The 27,499-nt window shown below is 53.3% G+C and overlaps 1 protein-coding gene across 3 annotated transcripts in view; it reads left to right on the top strand.

Moving 5' to 3' along the window:
• Window positions 1–27,499, top strand: part of EXOC6B (exocyst complex component 6B) — a 168,123-nt gene that overhangs the window by 78,704 nt on the left and 61,920 nt on the right. For all 3 annotated transcript variants that reach the window (XM_039333912.1, XM_039333910.1, XM_039333911.1), the window contains 10 exons: window positions 4,726–4,809; window positions 4,925–4,971; window positions 6,146–6,266; window positions 6,894–6,965; window positions 7,599–7,696; window positions 8,107–8,212; window positions 9,391–9,500; window positions 11,614–11,725; window positions 12,749–12,883; window positions 13,756–13,935. In XM_039333912.1, the coding sequence (XP_039189846.1) occupies window positions 4,726–4,809; window positions 4,925–4,971; window positions 6,146–6,266; window positions 6,894–6,965; window positions 7,599–7,696; window positions 8,107–8,212; window positions 9,391–9,500; window positions 11,614–11,725; window positions 12,749–12,883; window positions 13,756–13,935 (1,065 nt within the window). The remainder of the gene's footprint in view (window positions 1–4,725; window positions 4,810–4,924; window positions 4,972–6,145; window positions 6,267–6,893; window positions 6,966–7,598; window positions 7,697–8,106; window positions 8,213–9,390; window positions 9,501–11,613; window positions 11,726–12,748; window positions 12,884–13,755; window positions 13,936–27,499) is intronic.

Below are 27,499 nucleotides of genomic sequence, written 5' to 3'. Positions count from 1 at the left end.
GTTTGGGTCAGGATGGAAAGCCTGCAAGGAAAGCAGCAAGCTGAGAGAGCGCCAAGGAGCCCTCCGGTCACCCCAGGCTGCGAAGATTCTCCTCTGTTGCTGAGCCTCTCGTCGGTCAATATAGTAATAGTAATAGTAGTAAAGTTGGAAGGGACCTTGGAGGTCATCTAGTCCAACCCCCTGCTCAGGCAGGAAACCCTACACCATTTCGGACAAATGGCTGTCCAGTCTCTTCTTAAAAACTTCCAGTGTTGGAGCATTCACCGCTTCTGGAGGCAGGTGGTTCCACTGGTTAATTGTCCTCAGTGTCAGGAAGTTTCTCCTTAGTTCTAGGTTGCTTCTCTCCTAGATGAGTTTCCATCCATTGCTTCTTGTCTGGCCTTCGGGGGCTTTGGAGAGTAGCTTGACTCCCTCTCCTTTGGGGCAGCCCCTGAGATACTGGAATGCTGCTATCCTGTCCCCCCTCGTCCTTCTCTTCGTTAAACTAGACATACCCAATTCTAGCAACCGTTCCTTATATGTTTTAGCCTCCAGTCCCCTAATCCTCTTTGTTGCTCTTCTCTGCACTCTTTCTAGAGTCTCAACAATATGTTGTGTGAATGCGGCTGGACTGATGACTGGGTGAGGGGGGGGAGGAATTGCCCCAGCAGGAATATCTGGCCACCCTCCCCGCTCCTGCGATCGGCTGGGGGTCTCCCCTCCCCTCCTGACCCAGGAGAGCAACTGGGTTGCTGTTCCTCTGGAAGACAGCGGTCCATTTCCTTCACCTGCCCCACGGCAGGTCAGTAAAGGTGCCCCATTGGTTCTACAGCAGCAGGGGAACATAGGCTCTGAGGTGGAGAAGAGAGCCACCCTTCAGGTGGCCTGAGTGGTCCAGCTGCCCCTTTTGGGCCTTAAGACGGTCTCTTTCGTGACACGAATGAGGCCACGAAAGCCACGGTTCTCTGACCTCTCTTTGAACGTCTAGTTTCAGGGGTTGGGGAGCCTTGTGCCCTTTGGAGAGTGCTGCGTCTGTCTGTGTGTGTGTGTTTGTGTGTGTGTGTGTGTGTGTGTGTGTGTGTGTGTGTTGCCTCTGAGAGGCCTCCTGGGAAAGGCCTTTGAGGAATTACAGTGCAGGGACTGGCTTTCCACTAGAGCAGTGTTTCTCAACCTTGACCATTTTAAGGCATGTGGACTTCAACTCCCAGAATTCCACAGCCAGCGTTGCTGGCTGTGGAATTCTGGGAGTTGAGGTCCACATGCCTTAAAATGGTCAAGGTTGAGAAACACTGCACTAGAGGCCCCGTGCCCTCCCCGGGATTGACCTCGGAGGGACCTGGGGAAAGGCCGTGGACGGGTCAGGGCCACGGTGGCCGCGGTCAAGCCAGCACCGGAAAGCACGTTCTCATCGGCCGGGCAGAAGGGCCGGAGCGCAAGGGCTGCCGAAAGGCGACCGGGCCTCCCTGACAATGGCCTTATCATCGGAGGGCCCAGCTGCCCTGGAAAAGCATCCCTGGGCGCATGTAAACACTCCGGGCTTCGGCATTGTTCGTGAGGGCGACCTTCCTGTCACCTCGTTTTTATGGCTGAGCCGCTGAGAAGTTCCCAACGGATTAGTGGAAATCCTGCTTTGCTCTGCCAGCCCTGCTTATCGGGCAGCCTCCGGGGCCGCCGGGTCATGGCCGGAGCATCTGTGGGGCCTTCCCCCCCCTGCCCCAGGCGTGCAGCAGGGCAGAGGCTCTCTAGGAAGCCCTGAACTTTGGCAAGAGGTCAGGCGGTCAGCGGAGCAGCCTCCAGGCCTGCCTCCCTCCCTGTTGGAGGATCAGCTCCTGGCAGAGGAAGCCATGGGAGGAAGAGGAGGAGGAGGAGGAAGAGGAGGAGGAGGAGGAAGAGGAGGAGGCAGGCAGAAAAAGGAGGAGGAGGAAGAGGATGATGATGAAGACAACCACGGGGTCCTTCGTGTTCTCTGCACTGGGTTATTTTCTTGCACACGTTCAAGGACCCAACTAGGGAACACCCTCAGTGCTAGAAGGCAGCAGGGTTTGCAGGTGGTGGGGTGGGGGTGGAGGAGGAGGAGGATAACAACAACAACAGCAGCAGCAACAACTAGGGGCCTCCTGCTAGGGCTGCTGAATGGAGCTACTGTGGGTCCAGAGGAGTCCGGCTTTCTGCTCAGTGGGGCAGGGGCTCAATCTTACCAGGAGGGTCAGGGCTGGGAAGTGAAGACCAGAGCTGACCATCTGGAACGGGCAGCTCCAGCAGTGCAGGACTTTTAACTTGCCCTCCTGGCCTTTTGCCCACGGACAGGATCCTGCGTCTGCTGCTTGTTAGAAAGGGAGGGTTTTCCGGAAGAAAAGGCTGGTTTATTTATTTATTTATTTATTTAAACAATTCCCCCCCCCCCATTGTAACAAGGGTTCCAGGCACGCTGCTCAACAGCATTTATCCATTTCTCCCATAAAGGCACCCAGAGGGGGAAATTCTGCCTAAGCTCTAAGGCAATGGCGGCGAACCCATGGCACGGGTGCCAGAGGTGGCACTCAGAGCCCTCTCTGTGGGCACGCGCGCCGTCGCCCCAGTCCTAGGCCTTCAGCTGGGTTTGATAAAACCTTTTCGCTTTAGGCCTCCGCCGCCATGTACAAAAAAAAAGGTTCAATCAGTCAATTTCAACTTCTGGGGGGGGGGGAAAGATCTTGCAAAGTTGGAATTGGTTGATTGAACTTTTTAGTCCCACCCAGTCTGCCGTTACCACCGCAGCCATGCCCACCCAATGGGCCACACCCACCCGGCACCCGACAATGCATAAGTGGGTTTTGGGTTGCAGTTTGGGCACTTGGTCTCTAAAAGGTTTGCCATTACTGCTCTAAGGCAGGGGTTCTCAACCTTGGCCACTTTAAGACTTGTGGACTTCAACTTCCAGAATTCCTCAGCCAGCAAAGCTGGCTGAGGAATTCTGGGAATTGAAGTCCACAAGTCTTAAAGTGGCCAAGGTTGAGAACCCCTGCTCTAAGGGCATCTGGATGGGTGTTATTTTTTTCTCTTCAACAGGCCTAGGAGGTGAGTAAGACAGGTATGCAGGAGGGAAGAGGTCACCGAACAGCTGAATGCGTAGCAAAAAAGAGTCAACAAATCCAAGCTCTGGATGAGATTGGAACCACGGAAAGAAATACAAGTTGACAGTTAACAGGCTTAAAATATAAATATTCTATTCTATATTTCGGGGAACATTTTTCTAATACCTTTAAAAAGTACTGTAAAAATAATTTGGATGCATCAGAAGCAAGCTGTCAAAGGGAGTTAATCAGCCCCTTGAAGAAGTAGGTCCAGGGGATTGCAGGAAAGTCGAATCGGATTTGGGGGTCCCCCGGTGCCTTCGCTGCAGGGAGGGGCAGAGAGATGGCCCCTAGAGGGGGTTTCCAAGAAAAGATCTTGCATGGAGACGAAGTAAATGGTGGGCAACACAAACTCCTTGGGTACTGATGAAAATTGAAAACAAATGCTGTAGATCCCTTCATGCAGATAACTCCATGCATTATAAAAAAAAAAATTCTAAAAGAATTCAGCTGGGAAATGGTATTTTATGACAAAAATATATGACATACTTTATTTCTAAGATCAGAGCCTATGCTGTAGGGCTGAAAAGTGAATTCAGGGCTTGTTCTGATTAATTGAGCAGTACTAGTTAAGGTACTTTTACCAGGAATATAGAAGGAACAAAGAGAAGCCACATTAGATCTTGTCTTTTAAAGTTCTCCGAGGGTGTTAATAAACCAGGTGGGCAGGCTGAGAAGTCCTCACACCCTCTCCTCACCTGGACCTTTCAGAAGTCAAGATCAGGGGTCTTCCAACTTGGCCCTTTGATGACTTGTGGACTTCAACTCCCAGAATTCCTCAGCCAGGCACGTGTGCCTGGCTGAGGAATTCTGGGAGTTGAAGTCCACAAGTCATCAACGGGCCAAGTTTGAAGACGCCTGTCCTAAAGCATCCTGGCTGAGGAATTCTGGACGTTGAAGTCCACAACTCATCAAAGGGCCAAGTTGGAAGAGCCCTGGTCAAGATGGAGAGAGTTTTTTGATGGCCTCTCAAAAAGCTCCCCATGTGAGACTCAACCCCTGCTTCTTCTCCGTTGTGGGCCAAGACCTTCTCAGGCCTTCCACAGAAGCCCCGAGCATTCTGGCTCCTGGCATGGGCTGAGCCTCTTCTTGCCTTCATGGGGCTCCATTCCAGCCAGCCCTTCTGTGGTGGTAGTGACCACACGTTGACCACTGGAAGGGGAAAACTACGTAGGAGCCCTGAACGTAGGATGAACGTCCCTTGGGAGGACCACCTTCTGTCTAATGCTTCGGACACAAAAGGAGGGGCTTCAAGGCAGCGGTGGTGGTGGTGGGGACTCCGGTTTCTATCAGCCCCAGCCGGCACTGGGGGATCCCCCAAAAGACCCTCGTGGAAAGGGCTTCTGTCCACGCTGAGTTTCCAAGAAGCTATCCCAGGAGGCACGTCCCAAAGCCCGCAGGTCCAGCCAAGGGGGCGAATCTGGCAGGGCTGGTTCCTCCGGACAACTTGAGGCGGGCCGAGCAGGATTGCAGCTCGGCCCCGGATTTTTCACTTGAGAAGGTTCAAGCCCCAAGCAAGACGAGGCCCACCGCCCTCCTCTTGAGCCGTCCCAGGGCCTCTCCTTGGTGGTGGGGGGGGGCAAGGGAGACCCTCGGTCCCCGGGAGGCACTTGACCCCTTTCCCCCTTGACAGGGAGCCCGAGAGACCTTCGAGAGCTACTACCGGAAGCAGAGGAGGAAGCAGGCCCGGCTGGTTCTGCAGCCCCCCTCCAACATGGTGAGGTCTCAGAGGGTTTGGTTGGGGGGGGGGTCTCACCTGGGCTGGATTTCTTGGTGTTTTCCCCTCCCTCAGCGTGTTTTAACCTTGTTCCCTTCCCCCCCTCTGTCTCTAGCACGAGACCCTCTCCGGCTACCGGAAGTACTTCCATCAGATTGTGGGGTGAGTGTCGTTCTTTTCCTCTTGGGTCTCGGCTCCTGTGCGGAGCGGGCCGTCCTCCAGTTACAGCCATTTGTTTAGTGGCCATTGGAAGTAGTGACGACACTGGAAAAAGTGGCCCTTTTTCCCACACTTACAGCCCCAGGGTCACGTGACACTCAGTTACGCTTGACAGCTGGCTCATATTTACGACGGTCGCAGTGTCCATGTGTGTGTGTGTGTCACGTGATCCCCTCTTGCGACCATCTGACTGGCCAAGTCAACGGGGGAAGATGGACTCACTTAACAGCCATGTGACTTACAGCTGCAGTGATTCGCTTAACAACCATGGCCATAAAGGTCATAAAATGGGACAAAACTGTTTCACTTAGCAACAGAAATTTGGGGTTCAGTTGTGGCCGTATATTGAGGACTCCCCGTAACTAAAAGTTGCCAAGAAGCAGGCTTCTTTTGATCGTTTGTATTTGTTCTCCTTCCGTTCCGTCGTGTCTGATGCTCGGAGGCTGCCTGGATTGGTCCCTGCAATTTTCCTGGCAAGGCTCTTCAGAAGGGCTCGCCGTTGCCTCCTTCCGAGGGCAGGGTGACTGGCTGGCCCAGGGTCGCCCAGCTGGCTTCGTGCCAAGCAGGACTAGAATTCGGGGCCTCCTGGCTTCTCGCCGGACCCCTTAACCACAGCACCCATCTGCCTCTCTGTTCTTGCTAAGTGGGAGCAGGTCTCCCTCGTGCAAGTGTGACACCTGGGGATTGCGAACACATCCGTTGTCCTGTTGTCGGCAGCCCCGGGGGAGGGGTTTGCCCAGTCTACAACTTCCTGGAAGCCCCCCCTTCCCTCCCCCCCCGGAAATTTGGACAGAAAACTCTGAATCCCATGGCTGGCTGGGGGATTCTGGGAGTTGAAGTCCAGGTCTTAAATTGGCCCAGGTTGGACACCCCTGCTCTGGGCGAAGACTTTGGACCGCCCTTCCTCCAGGTCCAGGGAAGCCAGAGATGGGCTGACCACATCAACCCCAGTTGGTCCATTCAGATCAGAGTGGTCATCCCCTTGTCTGAAATGCTCTAGGGTCTCCTGCTGGAGCAGGGGGTTGGACTAGAAGACCTCCAAGGTCCCCTCCCAGCTCTACTCTGATTGATAGATAGATTGATAGGCTCTCGGACAGCTCTCCTTCCTTCTTCTTAGCTTTTTTGTCATCGAGGACCACATTCTGCACACAAGCCAGGGCTTGGTGGACAGAGCCTACATTGATGAGCTCTGGGATATGGCCCTCTCCAAGACCATCGCTGCCCTCCGGACACATTCGGTGAGTAGCGGTCACTTGGGTAGGTGGTCTGGGGTTCCTGCACTGTAAAAAACCCAAGTGGTGCTTTTGGGTTCCTTTGCCTGAAACTTCAGTTCTGCTATCTGGGATCTGGATCTGACACAGATGTTCTGCTTTGCAGCTCTTAATGTGCTATTTTTTTCATAGCATTTTTTCAAAATGGACCTGAGCATTATTTTGATATAGATAGCGATGCTACTTTAGTACTGATGATGTTACTTTGTTGGGTCAGGAAACGTCTGTAAGGAAACCACCCAGCTCAGAGAGCACCAAGGACCCCACAGTCCTTCCTCCTCCTCCTTTCCACACACCCCACTCCCTTCTAGCACTGATGATGTTCCCTAGTTTGGTAATTAAATGTCTGTATGCAAACAGCCAAGCTCAGAGAGGACCAAAGACCCCACAATGGCACCTTCCTTTAACAAGCTGATTTGAGCTAAGTTTTAGGTGGTTTGATTTGGGTGATTTTCTTTTTTGCAACCAATCACCTTGTGGAACTGCAAGTTCAAAATATATTAGCGTTCCTCACTGTCCTTCTCCGAGTCCCTCAAAGATATGGACCTATAGGAATGCCGCAAGTGAGTGCTTCTTCCGTTCCTTCTTTTCCAGTCCTATTGCTCAGACCCAGACCTGGTGCTGGATCTGAAAAACCTCATTGTGCTTTTTGCTGACACTCTCCAGGTAAGGAGCCGCCTCGCCCCGTCCACCATCCCCAGCACCCCTCCAGGCACGGCCTGGGAATCAGACAGCCCTTTCCCCATGGAGGCCGTGAAGGCCGGGCTAATTCCTCCCCAAAGATACTTATTTATTTTTATTTTATTAATAAAATGTATATGCCGCCCAATCCCTAGGGACTCAGGGCGGCGTACAAAATTAAAACAATAAATATAACAATAAAACAATAAAAATAAGTGCATTCACACAGCATGTCCCAATCGTATCCCGGCCCCGCCGGGGACATCAACCCCAGGCCTGCCGGAACAGGAGAGTTTTAATGGCTTTCTTGAAGGCCGGCAAGGTGGGAGTAGTTCGAATCTCGGGGGGAAGTTGATTCCACCACGTTGGAGCCACTACAAAAAAGGCCCTTCCTCGAGGGCCCGCCAGCCGACATTGTCTGGCCGACGGGACCTGAAGGAGGCCCGATCTGTGGGACCTCACCGGTCTCTGGGAACGATGCGGCAGTATGCGGTCCTGTAAGTAACCTGACACCTGATATGCTTGTCTGAGCACCATCACAGAGTCCCCGGGGCTGGGCAGGGGTCTGCCATCCTCCCCAGGGCCCCTGAACCCCCCCCCTCCGTGTCTCTCTGCCAGGGCTACGGCTTCCCGGTCAACCAGCTCTTTGACCTGCTTCTGGAGATCCAGGACCAGTACAGTGAGACGCTACTGAAGAAATGGGCAGGAGCCTTCAGGTGAGGCCTCCTTGGGTGGATTGGGCCCCTGGCTCACTGACGGCATTCCTGCACCAGAAAGGCAGATTTCCAGGCTGCACCATGGACGATCGGACGGTAGAACTCAAAGGGGTAGTTTAAAAATGAGAACAGACACGGCACCCAGCAGAGTTAAGGCAGGAGCGGCAGAAGGTGAGGGGACCCCCTCAACCTGCTCTGGAAACCCACAGGGGCCCTTCCACGGCCAGGCCCTCGGCCCTCCTTGGGGACGGCTTCCAGGGTCTCAGCCCGCCTGGCCGCTTCCTTATTCCCCGGCCCTGGAGCCCTTTCATTTTTGCGTACAAACGCATCCACCGGGTTGTTTGGGCAGGCCGAGGAGGCCAGCTGGGTTTTCTGCACAGGCGGAGCGAAAGCTGTTCTCTGTTTCTCAGAAATATTCTGGATTTGGATAACTACAGCCCCATCTCGGTGGCCGACGAAGAGCAGTACGAGAAGATGGTGGGGCAGTTCCCATTCCACGATGCGGAGCTGGAGAAGGTGAGGCGTGAGGGAAGGCGGTGCTGAAACCCCGGGGGTTCCCCTGAAGCACTGAGGCCGCCTCCTCTCCACCTTCAGAATATTTCTCCACAGCCAGAGGCCCAGGAGATTCCTCCGCTCCAGAGCCGCTCAGGGTTGGCTCTGTGAGGACGGTTTGGATGATCTCTAGCAGCGCTTCCGGCCCTGGCAGCCCTCAAAAGAGGAGAGCTTGGGGGTGCTGCGGGGGGGGTTGTCCCTGGGAGGGGCAGAGGGCCACGATGGAAAGCCGGCTACTGGTTTACAGTCATGACAACTGTGGAGGCTGGAGGTAAAGTCAGAACAGAGCTGGAAGGGACCCTGGAGGTCTTCCAGTCCAACCCTTGCCCATGGCAGGAGACCCTATACCAGGGGTCGGCCATCTTGGCTCTTTTATGACTGATGGACTTCAACTCCCAGAATTCCTGAACCAGCCTGGCTCAGCTTGGAAACCTCTCCCTTTCCCCTCAGGCTCCCTTTCTCCCCAGGCTGGCTCAGGAATTCTGGGAGTTGAAGTCCAGGAGTCATAAAAGAGCCAAGGTTGCCTACCTCTGGCCTAGGTCTAGTCCGCTTTATGACTCGTGGACTTCAACTCCCAGAATTCCTGAGCCACCATGGGGGAACTATGGCCCCCTCATGACTCGTGGACTTCAACTCCCAGAATTCCTGAGCCAGCATGGCTCAACTTAGAAACCTGTCCCTTTGCCCTCAGCATGGCTGGCTGAGGAATTCTGGGAGTTGAAGTCCACGAGTCACAAAAGAGCCAAGGTTGCAGAACCCCGGCCTAGGCCTACTCAGCACACCCCACTCGTCACAGGACGACTTGCTGCGGGACAAGCGCTACGCTGATAGCAAAAAGAAAGGATGGAATAGAATCAGTAAAGAAAGGATGCAAAAGGAGGGGCAAAATGAAATGAGAATGACAAAAAGAATACAATGACTGTTTAATGTAAATACTTACATGGAATTGTTGAGTTGTCCTGCAGCAATTCGGACCCACACAGAGGAGGCCCACGGCCAGGAGGGGAGAAAGGAGTTTGGGGGTGGGGGGAAAGCAGAGCCCCAGCAGAGCGAGCAACCTGGCCGGGGAGGGGGCGACGTCCGCTCGGGCTGGGGTGGACGTATGTCTCGCTGACCCGTCTCCCCCCCCCTCCATTTTGCAGCAGCCGTTCCCCAGGAAGTTCCCCTTTTCCGAACTGGTGCCTCGGGTTTATACCCAGATCAAGGAATTCATCTACGCCTGCCTGAAGTTCTCTGAAGACCTTCATCTGAGGTAGGGGCATCAGAACGCCCCCCCCTCCCCCCAGCTGATTTCCAAAGCTTTTCCAAAGGTCTCTTCTTCTCCTGCACCTCCTGGGGAAGATGGGGGGGGGGGGTATTTGGATGGCAGGGACGGAGGTCATCGATGCAAATGGGTTGATTCCTCCAGAGTCCAGGGGTAGGTATGACTCATGGACTTCAGCTCCCAGAATTCCTGAGCCAGCGGTTCCAAACGGTCCCTAGATGGGGTGGAGAGCCACCCTGTTCAGTTTGAAGAGGAAAAAAGAGACTCAGAAGAAGAGCTGCTTAGGAGAGTAACCGGAAGCCGCTACCAAAGTCATAACAGTCGCAAAGAAATAAATGAAGTGATGGAGCAGGAACTCTGTGTGTGTGTGTGTGTGTGTGTGTGTGTGTGTGTGTGTGTTCGCGCGCCAGTGCCGCCTCTTCAAGGGCAGTGGGGGAGCCAGGACATTTCCCCTTCGTGTGGGCCTCCACATCTTCAGCAGAACCTTTGGGGACCCCCCCCGCCTTAAAACAAGCCTGTCAACAGGGTGCCTGCAAGCATCGCAGCCCCCTCCCCCAGTGGAACCAGTGGGAGCCCCCAATTAAATAAAATTGATCCATTAAGGCAACCATTTCATTGCTGCTGCAGCGGCACCCCGGTAACTTCCTTCTCCTGAGAGGATTGGAGGTTTCGGGGTACCCCTTGAAGAGGCAGCATGCCAGGCTGAGTGCCCAGCCCTCCCTTCCCCCCCCATTTTTTGGACCTTCCAGTCAGCTTTCACTCCCAGAGACTGCTTGGACGTATCTAGGCCGGCCGGCTTCTCGGCAATATTTTGGGGAAACGTCTGCTGCCGCTGCCCACAAGCGTTGGCAAAAAGGCCGGGGCAGAAGCTGGCAGGGGTCCTCAACCCAGAACTAAGTATTCACACCCCTGGCCCTGCCCGGTCATGGTTGCCTTTGCGGGGGGGGGCTTGGGGGGGGGAGTTGGTCGGTGTCCATTATTGCAACACTTCCTGCTTGAATTCTCCATCTACCCCGCGGGTTTATTTTTCATTTCATTAGTAATTAGAACAATTTCCAGGCGTCCTGTTATTAATTAACTTTATCCTGGCAGTTGACTTTTTAAAAAGTTACCAGTATGATTTTTAAAATCCAGAATGCAAGTAGTCCTCTACTTACGACCTCAGCGGAGGCCAAAACCTTTGTTGCTAAGTGAGACCTTTGTTAAGGGAGTTTTTGCCCCATTTGGTCACCTTTCTTCCCATTGTTGTGAAGGGAGTTGTTGCAGTTGTTCAGTTGGCAACACGGTAAAGTGAATCTGGCTTCCCCCCATGGACTTTGTTGGTCAGCAGGTCGCAAAAGGGGGGTCATGAGACCCCCCCGGACACTGTGACCGTCATAAATAGGAAGCAGCTGCCGAGCGTCCGAATATTGATCACGTGACCCTGGGGATGCTGCAGTGGTCGTAAGGGTGAAAAACCGGTCATGAGTCCCTTTTTTCAAGGCCACTGTAACTTTGAACGGTCGCTAAATGAACCGTCGTAAGTCGAGGGTAGCCTGTACTGTTCAAAATAGTTGAAACCATCAACTGAATGAGGATAAAAGGAGGCAGAGCCGGTTATTTCTTTATAATTTTTCCATCGACCTTCCTATCTGTGGGCTTGTATTGATCGGGCCCTGAGCTGAGTGTCCACCCTCCCTCATCCAGTTGTTTGTGACCCACACCTGCTGTCCACCCTGACACAGTTCAAGGAGCTGCAGGCCATTGCCAAGATCGGAGGGTCGCCCGTCTCAAGAAAGGCCTCCTGACTTCCACGCTCTGAAACCATCATTTGAAACTAACGCCTTTCCCTGCTTGAGCAGGGGGCTGGACTAGAAGACCTCTAAGGTCCCTTCCAGCTGCTATTCTGTTGTTCCATTCCACTTCGCTCTACTCTACTCTACTCTACTCTACTCTACTCTACTCTACTCTACTCTACTCTACTCTACTCTATTGTAGGTGTCGGCCGAGTTGGCTTCACTCTTCCTTGGAACCTCTTGGCTGATGGTTTTGTTTGCACTTAGCGACCACTCAGTCAGTCAGTCAGTCACTCAACTGATCAATAATTCTGTCTGCCTTTCAGCTCCACGGAGGTGGACGACATGATTCGGAAATCGACTAACTTGCTGTTGACTCGAACCCTGAGCAGCTGTTTGCAGAACGTCATTCGGAGGAAGAACGTCGGCCTGACCGAGGCAAGGCCTCCTTTCTGGATTGGGAGAGGTTGGGTGGGTTTGGCCCTTCTTGGATGAGCAGTCCAGTTGCCTCCTGGAAAAGCATCTTTGGGATTTCTCCAGTTCGATATTTTAGAGCAGGGGTCCCCAACCTTGCCCACTTTAAGGCTTGTGGACTTCAACTCCCAGAATTCCTTAGCCAGCTTTGCTGGGAGTTGAAGTCCACAAGTCTTAAAGTGGCCAAGGTTGAGGACCCCTGTTTTAGAGCAAGGGTCCCCAACCCCCTGGTCCGTGGACCGGCACAGGGCCGCAGCATGCCAGCAACCGGTCCGCACAAACAAGCAAAGCCCCGTCCACGGGATGCAGGCAGCACACAAAACCACACACCCTCCAGTTCACGGAAAAACCTCTCTCCACAGAACCGGTGGCCCCTGGTGCCCAACAGGTTGGGGCCCTCTGTTTTAGAGAGGATCTGCTGGATGTAAAGGGCTTGCAATGACATCTGGATCATTTCTTGCCTTGTGTCCCTGGCATGTGGCCTTTTGGAGGAAGAATTAATTGGTGGCATTAGATTTATGATATGGTGAAAAGAATCCACGGCCCAGCCTGGGAAGCGGGGGGACCCCCAGCTTCTCTTTGCTGTCCTTGAAAGACCCAGGCCCAGCCTCTGTCGACAGGTGATGGAGAATCCCCTCCCCACCAATTAATTACAGCCGAGGTGCCTGCAGGTTTCCCAAAACTGCTGGAGAGCAGAGAGGTGCTGTCACTCAAGCTTCTGCCCCTGTTGACGTCTTGGCCAAGGGCGTCAGATCTGTTCTTGTGTTTTTTTGCAACCGGTGTGTCCTGAATAGGAGCGGAAGTGTAGCCAGGCAAGCTAAACGTGGGAGCTTAGCAACCTCTCCTGGGATGAAGACGAGAGTCTGTTGGGCTGGCTGGTTCTGCCAGGGGCCACCTCCGAATGGCAGCACAGCCCTCGCCCCTTGCCCTGACTCCCTCCAGCCCGCCTTTGGCTGATGGTTTTAACAGTGTGTGTTGCTCCTGCAGCTGGTCCAGATAATTATCAACACTACGCACTTGGAAAGATCTTGCCATTTCCTGGAAGAGTTCATAACCAACATCACCAACGTTCTTCCAGAAACTGTCCACACCACGAAGCTTTATGGGATGGCCACTTTCAAGGTGAGCCTGAGCGTTGATCTCCATCCCCATGGCCCTCTCGCAGGACCCTGCCTGCTGTCCCCATCCAGACATGGAAAGCAGCCAGGGGACGGCGGAAGGCAGACATCTGAAGAAGGGCCAGGGTCCGCGGGAAGGAAGGCTGTCCAAAGATCAGGGGGACCCTTTGCCGAAAAAAATGGAGGAGGACAAAAACTGGGGTCCCTGCTCTGCCTGTGTTGGGTTGGTGATCGTGGAAGCCAGTCGCCCAGGGGTGCAGAAGGGTGCAAGTGCAGAGGAGGAAAGAGGGTTCCCACAGCTGTGCAGGGATTTGGGGACACTCTCAGGAACAAAAAGTTTACATTCAAATGGATGTTCAATGCAGGGCAGTATTTACTGGGGATCCCTGTCCTGCTTTACTGGGGATCCCTGGGCACAGGGTGGACGGCATTAGAATAGAGTACAATACGGAACAGAACAGATTAGATACACAAGGCCTTTGTCTCCAGGGTGGAAGCTCTCGGTGTACATCCAAAGCAAAAGTATCATCGTAATCATCCCAATAAGGTGGGGAGGGGAGTAAATAGTGGCAATACTACAGCCATACTACATGGGTAAATAGACGCAAGGCATTAGCCGGCACTTTGAGAATCGGGAGTAAACACACACTAGAGCCAGGTGTTGACTGCCTGTGTTCCTGTAGGTTGGCGCACAGCCGTGCAGTCAGGAGGCGCTACTGCCCTCCCGTACTGTTGCGCTCCTGCCGTCCTCGGGGAATGGTTATTCCGTGGAATAAGTGGCAGGAAGAGAATGGGTGTCACATTGGGGGCCAGGAGCCCCCCCAGGGTTTGGGCTGCCGCTGTGAGCTTTCCTGCTGACCGGGCCCTTCCCCACAGGACGCCCGCCACGCCGCGGAGGAGGAGAGCTACACTAACTTGAACCAGAAGATTGACCAGTTCTTGCAACTTGCCGATTACGACTGGACAGCCGCGGAACCCTCCCCCAAGGCCAGTGGCTACCTGGTGGACCTCATCGCTTTCCTGCGCAGCACCTTTGCGGTCTTCACCCACCTGCCCGTAAGTCTGCCTCGGGAGGAGAAGGCCAGGGGTGGTTGGAGGCCAGCGTGGCCCCTGGGCCGGTGGAAAGGTCAAGCCGAAGGCTCAGCTCTTCCTCCTGCCCAGCGTGTGTTCGGTTGTCTGTAAACACTTGATGGTCTAAGGCAGGGGTCTTCCAACTTGGCCCTTTGATGACTTCAGGCATGCTCTGAGGAATTCTGGGAGTTGAAGTCCACTCCTCTTAAAGTCTATGTCAGGGGTCTTCCAACTTGGCCCTTTGATGACTTGTGGACTTCAACTCCCAGAATTCCTCAGCCAGGCACATGCGTGCCTGGCTGAGGAATTCTGGGAGTTGAAGTCCACATCAAGGGGCCAAGTTGGAAGACCCCTGCCTAAAGGCTTTTGAGTCTCTCTCCGTGGCTCAGCTCTCTGGGCCAGAAATGGGGCTGGGGGCAGCTGAGCGGTGGGATTGAGGTGAAAAAACCTCCAGATGCAGCTCAGAATGAGTGAGCTCCTTCTTGACAGCAGAAGTGGATTTTGTGACGTCCCGCTTGGCCGGTCCTTGTAAAGTCATGTGGGTCAACGTTGAGTGTGGCCCAGCGTGAAGGGTCCTGGCCAAGGGCAGGGTCCAGTCTCCCGTGGGTGCCGGACGCAGAATTTCCCGGGTGGGTTAGAGTGACCGATGGAGGAAGACGTCGGAAGCCCTGCCCAGCTTCGGATCCGGAGAGATTGGGGTGCCGGTGGCAATCGCTGCCTCAGGAAAGAGGGAGGGAGGGAGGGAGAGAAAAAGAGCAAGAGGGAGGAAGAGAAAGAGCTTTCATTCCTAGCTGGCTGATTGTTGTTTTCATTTCATGTCAGACAAGTTCATGTAAATCTCCCTGACGGATCTGCAGCCAGCACACGGGGCTGTTGACTTTACGCCTCCGCTGGAGATGGAAGGTTATGTCAACACCTCCAGCGGGGCTGTCAGCTTCACAAAGCTCGGAAGTTTTCTATTTGTTGGGGAAAGGGGTGTTTTTCTGTTTGCATTTTCAGTTTCCTTTCATCCCCCCCAGGAGGCTGGTATCTGGATGGCCTTGGTGGCAGGGTAAGCGGGAGGTCAGCAGGGCCTGGAAGGGGAAGGCTCTCTCAGAGGCCTCATCGCCCCCGGCCGGCCAGCCTGGGCTTTCCTTCTTCTGCAGAGAGGTCGGCCCTCACCCTACTTTGCCCTTCCCCTCCCCCAGCCCTCCTCCTCCTCCTGTTTACACCGGGCCAGATGGCGAGTGCAGATTTCAGGTGGAACTGGGCAAGGGCAGTACTGCAGGCCACTTTAGCTGACTGTGTTCAGCAGGTCAGCGGTTCAAATCTCACCGGCTCAAGGTTGACTCAGCCTTCCATCCTTCCGGGGTAGGTAAAATGAGGACCCAGATTGTTGGGGGCAATGTAAATATATATATATATATATATATACATGGCTTACTGGTGTACACCGCTTAGAGAGTGCTTGCACTTAAAGCGGTATATAAGTCTCATAAATAAATAAAAGAATGACGGAAGGTCAAGAATTAGGCATTTTTCAGGAGCCTCAGAGGAGACGTCTGCATCGTATTTTGTAGCAGAAGCTTGCTCTTTGTCAACTTTTAATCAGCCAGGGAGGCTGATTTTTGCTTTCAAGGAATGGGGCATCTCTAAGAAGCATCGGAAGTCCAAGGCAGAGGGGGGGAGGGGGCTCCTGCCTGTGGTGGGGGGCAAAAAGCCTGTCCTTCTGAGCCACGAGAGCGCCCCCCCCCATGTCTTTCCTGGCTGTGCCCTTCCCGGCTCTGGTCCTGCTGGGTTCAGCTTAAGAGCAGGGAGCCCACCTGTCCGGAATCCCAGGATGGGAAATGATGGACAGATACGAGAAGCCCTGCAGGTGGTCAGCGTTGACCCCCTTCTCCTCCCCCAACTGCAGAGAAGATACAGAAACGGCAGGGAGGAAGAACTGAGCGCCAGAGAGCAGGGCAGAGTCGCTGCAGAATCGGGGCCCCGTCAGGCCACATCCAGCAACCCAGTGGTCGGCTTGGGCAGCTGCAAAGTCCCGGACTCCAGAGCTGCTGTTGCACATCCTGGAAGGAGCCCACGGGTTGAGCAGGAAGGGCTTCCCGGCAGACCCAGCCGAGCTGAGTTGGCCCCATTGCCTCCTGTCTGGGAGGTCCTTTTATTGGGGGACACGTCCGTTCAGGACGCCCAGCGGCTCATTGGTGTTCCACATCTACCTGCGGCTGCCGACCAGAGGGCAGCGGAGACCAGAGAGGGCTGGAGGAATTCTGGGAGTTGAAGTCCACATGCCTTAAAATTGTCAAGTTTGGGAAACAGTGCCCTAGAGGAAGGAGGGCAGAGCTGGAGTCACCTGGTCGGTCTCCTCCAGGAATGCAGGAGGGGGAAGGTGGAGCCCTTTTTATGGCTGCTCCCGAGAGCTCCCTGTGTGCAGGTTGGGGGGCTGGGCAGGGGCTCCTCTCACCTGTGGGTGGTGGGATCTGTTCTTGCGGAAGCTCTCCTTCCTGGCCAGAAGGTGGCATTCTAGTCCAGGTCCTTCCTTCCTCGCCTTCTCCGGCAGATCTGTTTTAGGTGTCCCCCCTCCCCTCCCCATGAAGATGAGAGACCTCTAAGCTGACCATAACCTGGGTGCTTTCAGAGCCCCACTGAGAAGAAGAAGGTGGCTGAGTCCCACCAGGCGGTCCCAGAGCAGAGCTGTCCAGAGTCCCGCTCGGCTCCTCCTTGAAGGCCTTGAAGCTATGAGGTCCCTCTCCTTCAAAAAGCTGCATCTTCATCCAACCGGCTTGGACAGGCTGCCGCATCATGTGGGCCTTTTTCTTTGCTGGAGCCTTCAAAGAGGACTTTTGTGATCAGCTGTGGGAGATGCCGTGGTAGATATTGGGCTGACTAGACAACCTCTAAGATGCCTTCAAACGTGGCTCTGGGATGCCACCCCTTCCCTGATCGGCCTTCAGCCGAAGAAGGCAGTTCCACCTCCTTACTCGGCCTCACTGAGGCCTCCTCGGTCTGGGAACGGGGCTGTTTTTGCCCTCTCTGGGTGTCCCACAGCACGTTCCTGGACGTGGCTCCCGTGCCAGCTGCCGTCGGAAGGGCCTGGACGGGCGTCCGCTCCAGTAGAGCCTCCAGACAAACTGCCAAACTATTTAGAAGCCGCTTCTCCTCTCTGGTCGATCCAAGACGAGCCGCGGAGCAAGACCTCGGGCCATGGAGTGGGTCTCCCCACAGCGGGTGCTGTGGCTGGGTTCACGTTACGGCTTTTGTGCGGGTAGATGGGAAACAAAGCGCGTCTCGGTCAGCCTCGCTGCTGAAGGGGCCGGTGAGGAGTCGTACGATGGCCGCTTGCCCCACAGCTGGATGGGAAGCCGTCTCTCCAGCTCCGTGGGCCTACCTGGAAGGGTTCTTGGTCCGCTTGGGAACCTCTCCTGGGCTTCCACTGGCGTGAAGGGGAGCAGCGGGGACCAGCACCTCTCTGGGAAGCCCAGGTGGGCCTGCCTGGGGGCCCTCCCCGCCCCTCCAGCCATCCGTGGGCAGGGGTGACGACAGGATCAAGGAGCTGGGAGAGACTGGAGCGCTTTGCTTCCACAGCTCCCCAAGAAGGCAACTCTTGTCTGACAGGCTCTTCCTGCGGCTGACAGCTCATGTTGTCCAGAGGGTCCTCCTGATCACTTGTCTGAACCTGATCCCTGGTTGCAGCAGTTCAGATCCCCCCCTCTGGGGCATCTCTCTTTTTTCTACTTCCGTTCAATCACGCCTGATTCTTGGGCGCTGCCTGGACAGTCCCTGCCGTTGTCTTGGCAGGGCTTTTGAGAACGTCGAGAAAGTGAGAGGCCCAGGCAGGACTAGAACTCACGCTCTCCCAGGCTAGCCTGATCTCTTAACCACAACACCGAAGCTGGCTCCGTCTGGATGGTAGTTTAGGGCCAGGGAGGAAGGGTTAATTCTGGGGGTTCAGCAGGCTGCAGGGGTGGCTGTCTGCCTTCCCTTTGGTGGAGCATCTTGTCCTCTGTTGTGTTTTTCTCTCCTACAAAAGCCTCCTGCCTCGTCCGGCACGAAGCAGTGGCCAGCAAGGGTAATGCTGCGGGGCACAAGTTTCGCACACATGGCCTCCATGTGGAATCCAGTTGTGCAGCCTGGCCTCTGCGGGGAATTGTGAATTGCCAGCCATGTGATTGCTGGAGGGCTTCTTCCACTGCACGGAATTAAACATTGCTGCATGCGTGTCAGGGGATTTTTTTTTGGACTTTCTTTCAGCTAGTTCTGTGTTTTAATCACACCAATAAAATAATAATTTAAGTGGAATTTTCCTCCAATGGGATATTCCCATGTATTTTACCAGGAAACATAGATAGGGCAGCCTAGAAAAGTCAGTGCCCCCCTAACCATACCCAAGCACTCCGAATTTGTTGGCGATGTCCATTTTGCTCTATAACTTCACAGTGACCTAACCCTAACCCTAAGTGGAATTTTCCTCCAATGGGATTTTCCCATGTATTTTCCCAGGAAATATAGATAGGGCAGCCTAGAAAAGTGAGTGCCCTCCTAACCATATCCAAACACTCCGAGTTTCTTGGTGATGTCCTTTTTGCTCTATGAGTTCATGTTGACCTAACCCTCTAGTGGTTTTATATTAGAGCTTTGGTGGTGCAGTGATGAAAATATAGCATTGCAGTCTGACTCTGCCGACTGCCAGCAGCTCGATCTTGACTGGCTCAAAGTCGATTCAACCTTCCATCTTTCCGAGGTGGGTAAAATGAGGACCCAATTTTTTGGGGGGCACCAGGCTGACTTGTAAACCGCTTAGAGAGGGCTGTGAAGTCCTGTGAAGCGGTATATAAGTCTAAGGGCTATTCCTGTGGCTGTTGCTATATGGATTCCTTGATGCTCTCTGAGCTCAGTTGTCTGCTTGCAGACACTTCATTATCCAAGCATGTAGCATCGTCAATGTGGGCAAGTGTTTATATACAATAGTTTGCCTTGCCAGGGTTGGAGGGGATGTGGTTTTTGTCCTCTTGGTAGTTTTTTTATTAGGGTATTTTTTTCTGTTTGATTGTTTGTCTTGTGTTAATTCCTGCTTATCTGGGTGTCGGCTGCTGGAGAGGGTGTGTTCTGTTTTTTTGCTTCGCTCCTTAGCTTTCTTTCATTGTTTCTTTTGAATGGGGTGTAATTATGGTTTATTTCTGTATATCTGTTGTGGACTGATGTGTCTGAATGCCAAACTTCCAGGAATTCCCTAGCATTGTGGGATTTTATTTGGCCTTGGATGCTCACAGTTTCTGATTTGAAACTATGGTTGAATTTGCGTTCTGAGAAGAAGGATTCTCATTGTGCAGGATCCAACGTGGGCCGGTCACCGGGACCAGACGTTTCGTCTCCCGAGCTTTTGGGCTCGTGCTGGAGCCCCCATCCTCAGGGAGCCTCTCTCTGGCAGAGTGTGCGCCGTTCTGTGTGTGTGGTGTTTCCATTGTGCCTTTTAACTGCTGGCGGGACTTCTTGGACGTCTCCTTTTGCCTGCCTGTCTGTCCTGCATAGTGGCTGTTCCATCTTTACGTCGTATGTCGCAGGGGATTGCTGTAGCCAGGGGGTTCCCGGAGCAAAATGCTTCTTCTCCACCATTGTGGGAATCTCTCCATGGAAAGGAAGGAGGGAGGGAGGGGAGGGGAGGGGAGGGGAGGAAGGAAGGAAGGAAGGAAGGAAGGAAGGAAGGAAGGAAGGAAGGAAGGAAGGAGGGCCATTGCTGGGAGAAGCAAAAAGCCGCAGTGCAAAAAGTGCCGTCTTCTTTTTTGCTTCCGAGAAAGCGAAGCTCCAGATGAGAGATGCTGGTTTCTGGGGGAGGGATGGGGGGGGGGGCTCCTGCCTGCATTCCTCCTGGGGGCCACCTGCCCCAATGCCAGGTTGCAGGAAGAGGTGCTCAAATGGGAAACTCGCTTGGTGTCACTGAGTTGTCATCCAGGCAACGCAACTCATTTGGCAGAGGCTCGTGGACAAAGGCCAAGGATAGGCCCTCCATGTCCTCTCGCTTATTGCTTTGGTTCCGGAGTCCCTCGGGCTGCCCGGAACATCCTTTGGGGTAATATCACATTACGCCTCCCATCTCTTCCCAACATCCGGATGGTTCCCAGAGTAGGTAGTCTGGGGGGGGAGACAAAGGGCCCCATGGCTGGGGGGCTTCTGACTGCCCTGAGCTGTCTGAAGAGAGCCGATGGGCCCCTCCCGGTCGTCTTCCAGAGTGCAGGCGGTCCCCTGCCTATGATCGCCATTGTGTGGAAAATTCCGTTGCTAAGTGAGATGTTTGTTAGGTGAGCTTTGCCCCATTTTACATCCTTTTTGGCCCCTGCCGTTAAGTGAATCACTGCAATTGTTCAGTCACATGGTTGTTAAGTGAACCTGGCTCCCCCCCTTGACTTTGCTTATCAGAAAGTCGCAAAAGGGGATCACGTGACCCCCTGGGACAGGACAGCCGCCATAAGTGTGAGTCAGTTGCCAAAGGCCCAAATTTTGATCACCTGACCCGGGATTTGCTGTAACAGCAGTCAGTGTGAGAAACTTACGCCCTAAGTCCCTTTTTCCAGTGCCGTTCTGACTCCGAACGGTCACTAAACGGACAGTGGCAAGTAGGGGGTCTACCTGCTTCTGGTGGGCCGTGTCCCGTCAGGGCCGGCCGGGACGGCAGCTGCTGCGCCTCGAGGAAGCTCAGTCCGGCAGACCCTCTGCAGCCCTCCTGGACCCCCGTCTGGAGAGGCCACCAAGACAAGGGAAGGCACAAGGTCCCTGAGACCGGAAGGGATTTTTCCAGACCCCCCCCCTCCAATTTCACCAGGAACTCTCTGCTGCCAGGGGCCCCCCGTCGGGCAGAAACTGCTTTAGGGCCCAGTTGCAGGTTTTCTGGAAGTCGGTTTCTCGTTTCCTGAAAAACGCTGGGGGGGGGGGCAGATCAGAGAGCGCAGCTGCTCGGTGCCCCCCCCTCCCCTCAGAAGGCCAAAGGAAGGAGGAACATTCATCAGGAATCAAAGGCCACAAATGGGAAGCAGATAAGCGGAAATGCTCAGCTTCAGCAAAGCACATGTGTGACACCCTCCCCACCTGCCCCCCCCCCCCGGGCTATGGGCTGCCAGTCAGCAGGAGCTCCGGGCGGAGAGGGCTTCTTAAAGGGGGGACCCTGAATGGCCCTGCAAGGGGGGGGAACAAGGATGCAGCTTCTCTCGGAGGAAGAAATCACTAATTCAGCCGTGCGTCACCGTCCTCTTCCTCCTCTTAAACTTTCTCCCAGCCAGAAGCAGGTTGTAGGCCTCACCACCCAGGCTTTCCTCATGAGTCTTCCCCAGGGTTGGTGCTTGTGGGCCCGTTCTGGGTGAGGTCGCCACGGGAACCACGTTCAGCAGCCGCCACCAGGCAGATCAAGGCCCGAACGAGGGGAGTGAAGGTCTTTCTTGTGTGGCCTCAGATGGGCACTGCCGTTGCTGGAGAAAATGGCTGATCTTTTGGTCCAGCAGAAGCCCTGCGGTCTGCGGAGAAGCTCTCTTTTGCTGGGTGTCACCTGATTAGGGAAATGCACAGGTATAGAAAAGGTGGCACTTGACTCTCTTGAGTAGAGTAACCCTGAGAAGGGTCTTGGAGCCTTGGTGGGCAATCACTTAAATATGAGCCAGCAATGTTCTGCAGCTGCCAAAAAAGCCAATGCAATCCTAGGCTACGTTAGCAGTCTTCCAATATCTGAGGGGTTGTCACAAAGAAGAAGGAGGTCCACCTAGTCTCCAAAGCATCCGAAGGCAGGACAAGAAGCAACGGGTGGAAACTAACCAAGGAGAGAAGCAACCTGGAACTAAGGAGAAACTTCCTGACCTTGAGAACAATTAACCAGTGGAACAGATTGCCTTCAGAAGTTGTGGATGCTCCATCACTGGAGGTTTTTAAGAAGAGACTGGACAGCCCTTTGTCTGAAATGGTAGATGGTCTCCTGCTTGAATAGGGGGATGGACTAGAAAACCTCCAAAGTCCCTTCACACTTGGTTAGTCTGTTATACAGGTATGATCCTTACAAGCCATCCAAGGGAACGACCATCCTGATGATGTTATCCGTTCAGTCCTGTTTGACTCTTAGCAACTCTGTGGGCAGGTCTCTCTCCTCCTCTTCAGGTCTTGCGTGACTTCCCACTAGGACAGTAGGATGCGGTTCTTTTTAGCCGGCTGGCTTTCCTAACGATTTGGCTTGTTTGACTTCTGAAGTCAGCAAGGGTGGCTGTCCATAGCAAATTCTGGGAATTGTATGGGTAAAGATTATTTTGATTTCATCGAAGCCTTTACAGTATTTAATAACCCATAGCATTCTGACGCATAAAGCTAGTGAATAATGGCTCAGGTGACACATCCATTCAATGTATGCTTTGCTTCTCAAGAGGCCACTTTAGAAGCCCTTGGAAATACAATAGTAGGATGGGTGACTTCTTAGGGCCAGGCTGCCTAACCTGTTTTTTCATCCATTTATTTGTTCTATTAACTGTCAAACTTCCCTGAATTGGTTTTCCTTTGGACCTGCCAACCTCCCACGTGATGTGAGCGTGCAGGAGAGAGTTTGGACTGCAGTCTTCCTCACTTACAGGTCTGGCACAAACAGTTGAGTGAAAAGAGCAACTAAGAGGATTAAAGGCCTGGAGACAAACACGAAGAACGGTTGTAGGAACTGGGCACAGCCAGTCTGGAGAAAAGAAGGACCAAAGTTGACAGGATAGCAGTGCGTTCCAATATCTGAGGGACTGCCACAAAGGAGAAGAGGGGGTCCACCTATTCCCCAAAGCACCTGAAGGCAGGACAAGAGACAATAGATGGAAACTAACCAAGGAGAGAAGCAACCTGGAATTAAGGAGAAACTTCCTGACAGTGAGGACAATTAACCAGTGGAACAGAAGTTGCCTCCAGAAGTTGTGGGTGCTCCATCACTGGTGGTTTTTAAGAAGAGACTGGACAGCCCTTTGTCTGGAATGCTCTAGGGCAGGGGTTCTCAAGCTTGGCAACTTTAAGACTTGTGGACTTCAACTCCCAGAATTCCTCAGCCAGCAAAGCTGGCTGAGCAATTCTGGGAGTTGAAGTCCACAAGTCTTAAAGTTGCCAAGCTTGAGAACCCCTGCTCTAGGGTCTCCTGCCTGAGCAGGGGGTTGGACTAGAAGACCTCCAAGGTCCCTTCCAGGCCTATTCTGATTGACTGAGAAGATCAGAACTAGCTCTGTTTATCTTAATCTTTTCTTTCCGGCCTTCGCAGGGGTAAGTAGCAACAGGATGACCCTGGCCGAGGAGTGGAATTAATGAAGGTTTGTTTTAACAGCGGTTCAATTTCAGTAGCTCTTAACGAGGCCTTTGATAACAAGGTTCTCTAATTAACAAGGCAGCTTTTCAGCCCTGCCCCTAATCCTCTAATTGTTAACACATTTTCTCCAAGTCAGTCTATTTTCTGGCCGCAACAGAAATGGCCTTTTTCTTGTGATTGTCCCTCCTTTGGGACACAGGGGCTCGATCGATCACGTAGAGCAGATGGAAATGTAAATGAAATCAAAAGTTTCCAGTTCTGGTTGTTTTGAAGAATATGGAGTTTGTCAGGAGTGGTAGGAAATGGTTTATAGCAGGGTGGGCAGCTGCAGCCCCTTTATGACCTCAGCGGGCCTGGCTGAGGAATTCTGGGAGTTGAAGTCCACAAGTCATCAAAGGGCCAAGTTGGAAGACCCCTGCCTTAGACCATTTCAGGAGAATGGTTGTCCAATCTCTTCTTAAAAAACTTCAAGTTTTGGAGCACCCACCACGTCTGGAAGTTCCACTGATTAATTGTTTTGTCAGGAAATTCCTCCTTAGTTCCAGGTTGCTTCTCTCCTTGGTTAGTTTCCATCCGTTGCTTCTTGTCCTGCCTTCAGGGGCTTTGGAGACTAGGTGGACCTCCTTCTTCTTTGTGACAACCCCTCAGATATTGGAAGACTGCTAATGTAGCCTAGGATTGCATTGGCTTTTTTGGCAGCTGCAGCACATTGCTGGCTCATATTTAAGTGATTGCCCACCAAGGCTGCAAGACCCTTCTCAGGTTGCTTCTCTCCTTGGTTAGTTTCCATCCGTTGCTTCTTGTCCTGCCTTCAGGGGCTTTGGAAAATAAGTAACCCCCTCCTCTTTGTGGCAGCCCCCCAAATATTAGAAGTCTGTTATCCTTCACCCCTAGTCCTCCTTTTCATTAAACTAGAACATATCCAATTCCAGTAACTCTTCTTCTTCATATGTTTTAACTTCCAGCGCCGCCCCCCCCCCCCCGATTGTCCTCGTTGCTCTTCTTTGCACTCTTTCCAGAGTCTCAACATTTTTTTTACATCGTGGTGACCGAAACTGGCTGCCTATTCCAAGCCTGGTCTTTCCAAGGCAGGGAGATTAATTACTTCTGGTAATCTTGATTCTATCCCTCTGTTAATGCAGCCTAGGAAAGCACAGGGAAGCAAGACCGGAAATAAATCAATTAGCGCACCGAGGGCCCTAGAATACCGATGGGTGTGCTAATTTGAGATAAGCCTCACTCAAAAAGATGAAAGACAGTGAAAAAAGCAGCGCTTGCCAAATGGAGAGAAAATGGTGCTAAGAAAATAGCCACTTTGGCAGAGGCGCTCAGAGAAATGCAACTGCTGATCAAACGGAGCGAGCAGGTGCAAAGAAAGGGAAGGAGCAGAAGGAGCAACCTCAGGCGCCCCGGGTGGCAGAGGAAGAAGCTCCCGGGTGGCTGGCGGAGGTCCCCCCCCCCCATCCGTGGCCGAAGGAGCGCAGGCGAGTCGGCAGCAACATCACCGAAGGTCAAAGCCGGAGGACCCCATGGAGTGAGAGAACACAAAAGTCCAGCCATCCATCAGAGGCCCAAGCTATAAAACAGTGTGAATTCCAAAATAACAGCTCCAGAGGACAGAGATTTATGACAGCTGGACGCCAGGCGTTTTGGATTCTTAGAGCTGTATTTTATAGCTGATGTGCCTCTTGCCCTGTCCCAGTCCAGCTTGTTGTGTTTGGAGCAAGTGCAGGAAATTGGCCACTTCCTCTTTTTTTTTCTTGCTCTCCTCCCGCCCCCCTCCCCTGGCTGTCAGCAGGCCTAGGTCTCGGCTCTTAATGGGCCTGGGCCATGGCAGATCTTTCTAGGCCCAGGTCGGGCAGAGGTTGGCACTGCAATCCACTCTGGATGGCCCAATGCAGGCACATCCCCTCAGAATTGGAAGCTCCCGGCCCAATAGCCATGGGAAGGCCCTCTTCTTCAATATTCATCTGACATGTTTTCCATCAGAAGAGGAACTCATCACTAGCTATACCGTGCTTGCATTGTGGTGTCCTGTGCAGAATTCCCTGCAGTTTAAGGGATGAACAAGCTACATGGATGACAACAATCCAAGCTTTGGGTTCTCCAGTTCCTCCAGCTTCTCCCAGAACAGAAGAGCACATGAAGAACGCTCGCAGGACTTGGGTTTGGCCAGTCTAGAGAAAAGAAGGACCAGGGGGGGACATGATAGCAGCCTTCCAGTATTTGAGGGGATGCCACAAAGAAAAGGAAGGGGTCAACGTATTCTCCAAAGCACCTGAAGAAGGCAGGACAAGAAACAACACAGGGAAACTAACCAAGGAGAGAAGCAACCTGGAATTAAGGAGAAACTCCCTAACAGTGAGGACAATTAACCAGTGGAACAGCTTGCCTTCAAAAATTGTGGGCGCTCCATCTCTAGAGGTTTTTAAGAAGAGACTCAGTCACTTATCTGAGATGGCATAGGGTTTCCTGCTTGAGCAGGGGGTTGGACTAGGAGATCTCCAAGATCTCTTCCAGCTCTGTTTTGATTGAACTCGCCCAACCACCTGGCGTGGGTACTTGAGGGAACTGCAGGCCTTCAGAGTCTCCCCAGAGGGTCAGGGCCAGGCAGCTCTTAGGTGGGGCAGGCTTCTTCCCACAGCAGGCACCACAACTGAAAGAAGTTTGGCCAAACCAGAGTTGTGCAGCTCTGCCCGGGGACAGAAAGAAGGTGTGGAGGAACCTTCTCGGGATCTGGTGTTCCTTATTCTGGCCACGGAAAGAATGTCTTCTACTGGCCACTGGCCAGGAAGAGACATTGGTCTCGAAAGAAGGTACATCTCTGTGGAAATGTCGCAGGATCCAATCTGGGTCGGTCACCAGGACCAGAGGCTTAGTCATCGGAGCTTTTGGACTGGTGCTGGATCCTGTTTTCGGGGAAGTTCTCCCTAGCACAGTGGTTCTCAACCTTTTTAATGCCGCGACCCCCAACCGGTTGTAAGTTGAGGACTACCCAACCGGTCGTAAGTCGAGGACTTTCCCTGCCCGGGAGTGCTGCGCATGCGTGGTGCCGCCCCCTGCGCCGGCCGAGGCGTAGCTGGCAAGCGGCAAAGACGGCGCAGGCCGACCACCGGCTGGGCCACCAGCTGGCCCAGCCCAAGGGAGGTAAGGCACCCGCCAGGCCCCACGCGCGCCAGCAACCCTCCCTGCGCCCGCCGGCCTCCCACCCCTGGCCCTCTTTTACTTACATTTTTAGTAGTTGCTCAGCAGGGAGGGGTGGAAACGTCCAGACAGCTCGCCTTCGCTGCAGACACCTTGCAGCACCGTTTGTAGACTGGGACTTTTGGCGGGCTCAGCAGGGCAGAGACAGCCTGGACAATTCCTATTGGCTTTTGAAAGCCAATAGAATTAGACTCTGTTCAAGAGAGTCTATTCTATTGGCTTTCAAAAACCAATAGAATTAAAGGGAGTAGCACAGCTAAGGAAAAGGGGGGAAAATGGCGGACTGCGTTGTTTGGCGACCCCCGTGAAATGGTCGTTCGACCCCAAATGGGGTCCCGACCCACAGGTGGAGAACCACTGCCCTAGCAGAATGTGTGTGTGGATTCTGAGGTGAAGGAAGTCCCCTGAGGATGGGCTCCAGCCGAGTCCGAAAGCTCTCTGGTCCTGGTGACCGACTCAGGTTGGGTCCTGCATGTGAACGAGAGCAGTGACCAACTTGCCAGAGTGGTCCCCGAACATCCAGGGCTGCCGGTGAGCCCCCCTCCCAAGCGGCTTTGAAAGCTCTTCGCTTCAAGGTCGGAAAGTGGCCCTTTCTGGCAGCAGAAGGCAATGAAATGCACGTGTTGGCTAATACATAACTGCAGAAGCCAAGCGGGAAAGATGTCCTGCCCGTACCCTGATTTAAAAAAAAAAAATAGTTGTAGAAAAAACAGGAACATCTTCTTGTGCAAACATGTAATCAGGCAATGAAAAATTTCCTTGCCAAAGTTGCGTCCCTGGAGTTCATTAGAAGAGAATTGGAGTCTGATCTGGAAGGCTGAGTTCAGGGCCCTGGGGATGCTTTGTTCTTTGGAAACGTAAGATCCGAATTCACCCCAAATCTCACTCCAAGCCACCTTGCAGGGTTCACAACAGCGTGAAGATCAGATTTATTTCTCCTGTCTCTGTGCAATAGGGCTTTAAGGGTGACAAAAAGACAGTCTGTTAGTTTGGTCAAAAATGGCCACCAAACTCCTGTGTCAATTTAGATTCCATTGAGTGTTGTAATTTTATTAAAACCCCTATTAA

This window comes from Crotalus tigris, unplaced genomic scaffold (genome assembly GCF_016545835.1).
Source record: "Crotalus tigris isolate CLP2741 ecotype Arizona unplaced genomic scaffold, ASM1654583v1 scf7180000024513.1755786, whole genome shotgun sequence".
NCBI lineage: Eukaryota > Metazoa > Chordata > Lepidosauria > Squamata > Viperidae > Crotalus > Crotalus tigris.
The sequence above is the reverse complement of the archived record's forward strand: the minus strand, read 5'-3'. Positions and strand labels throughout refer to the sequence as shown.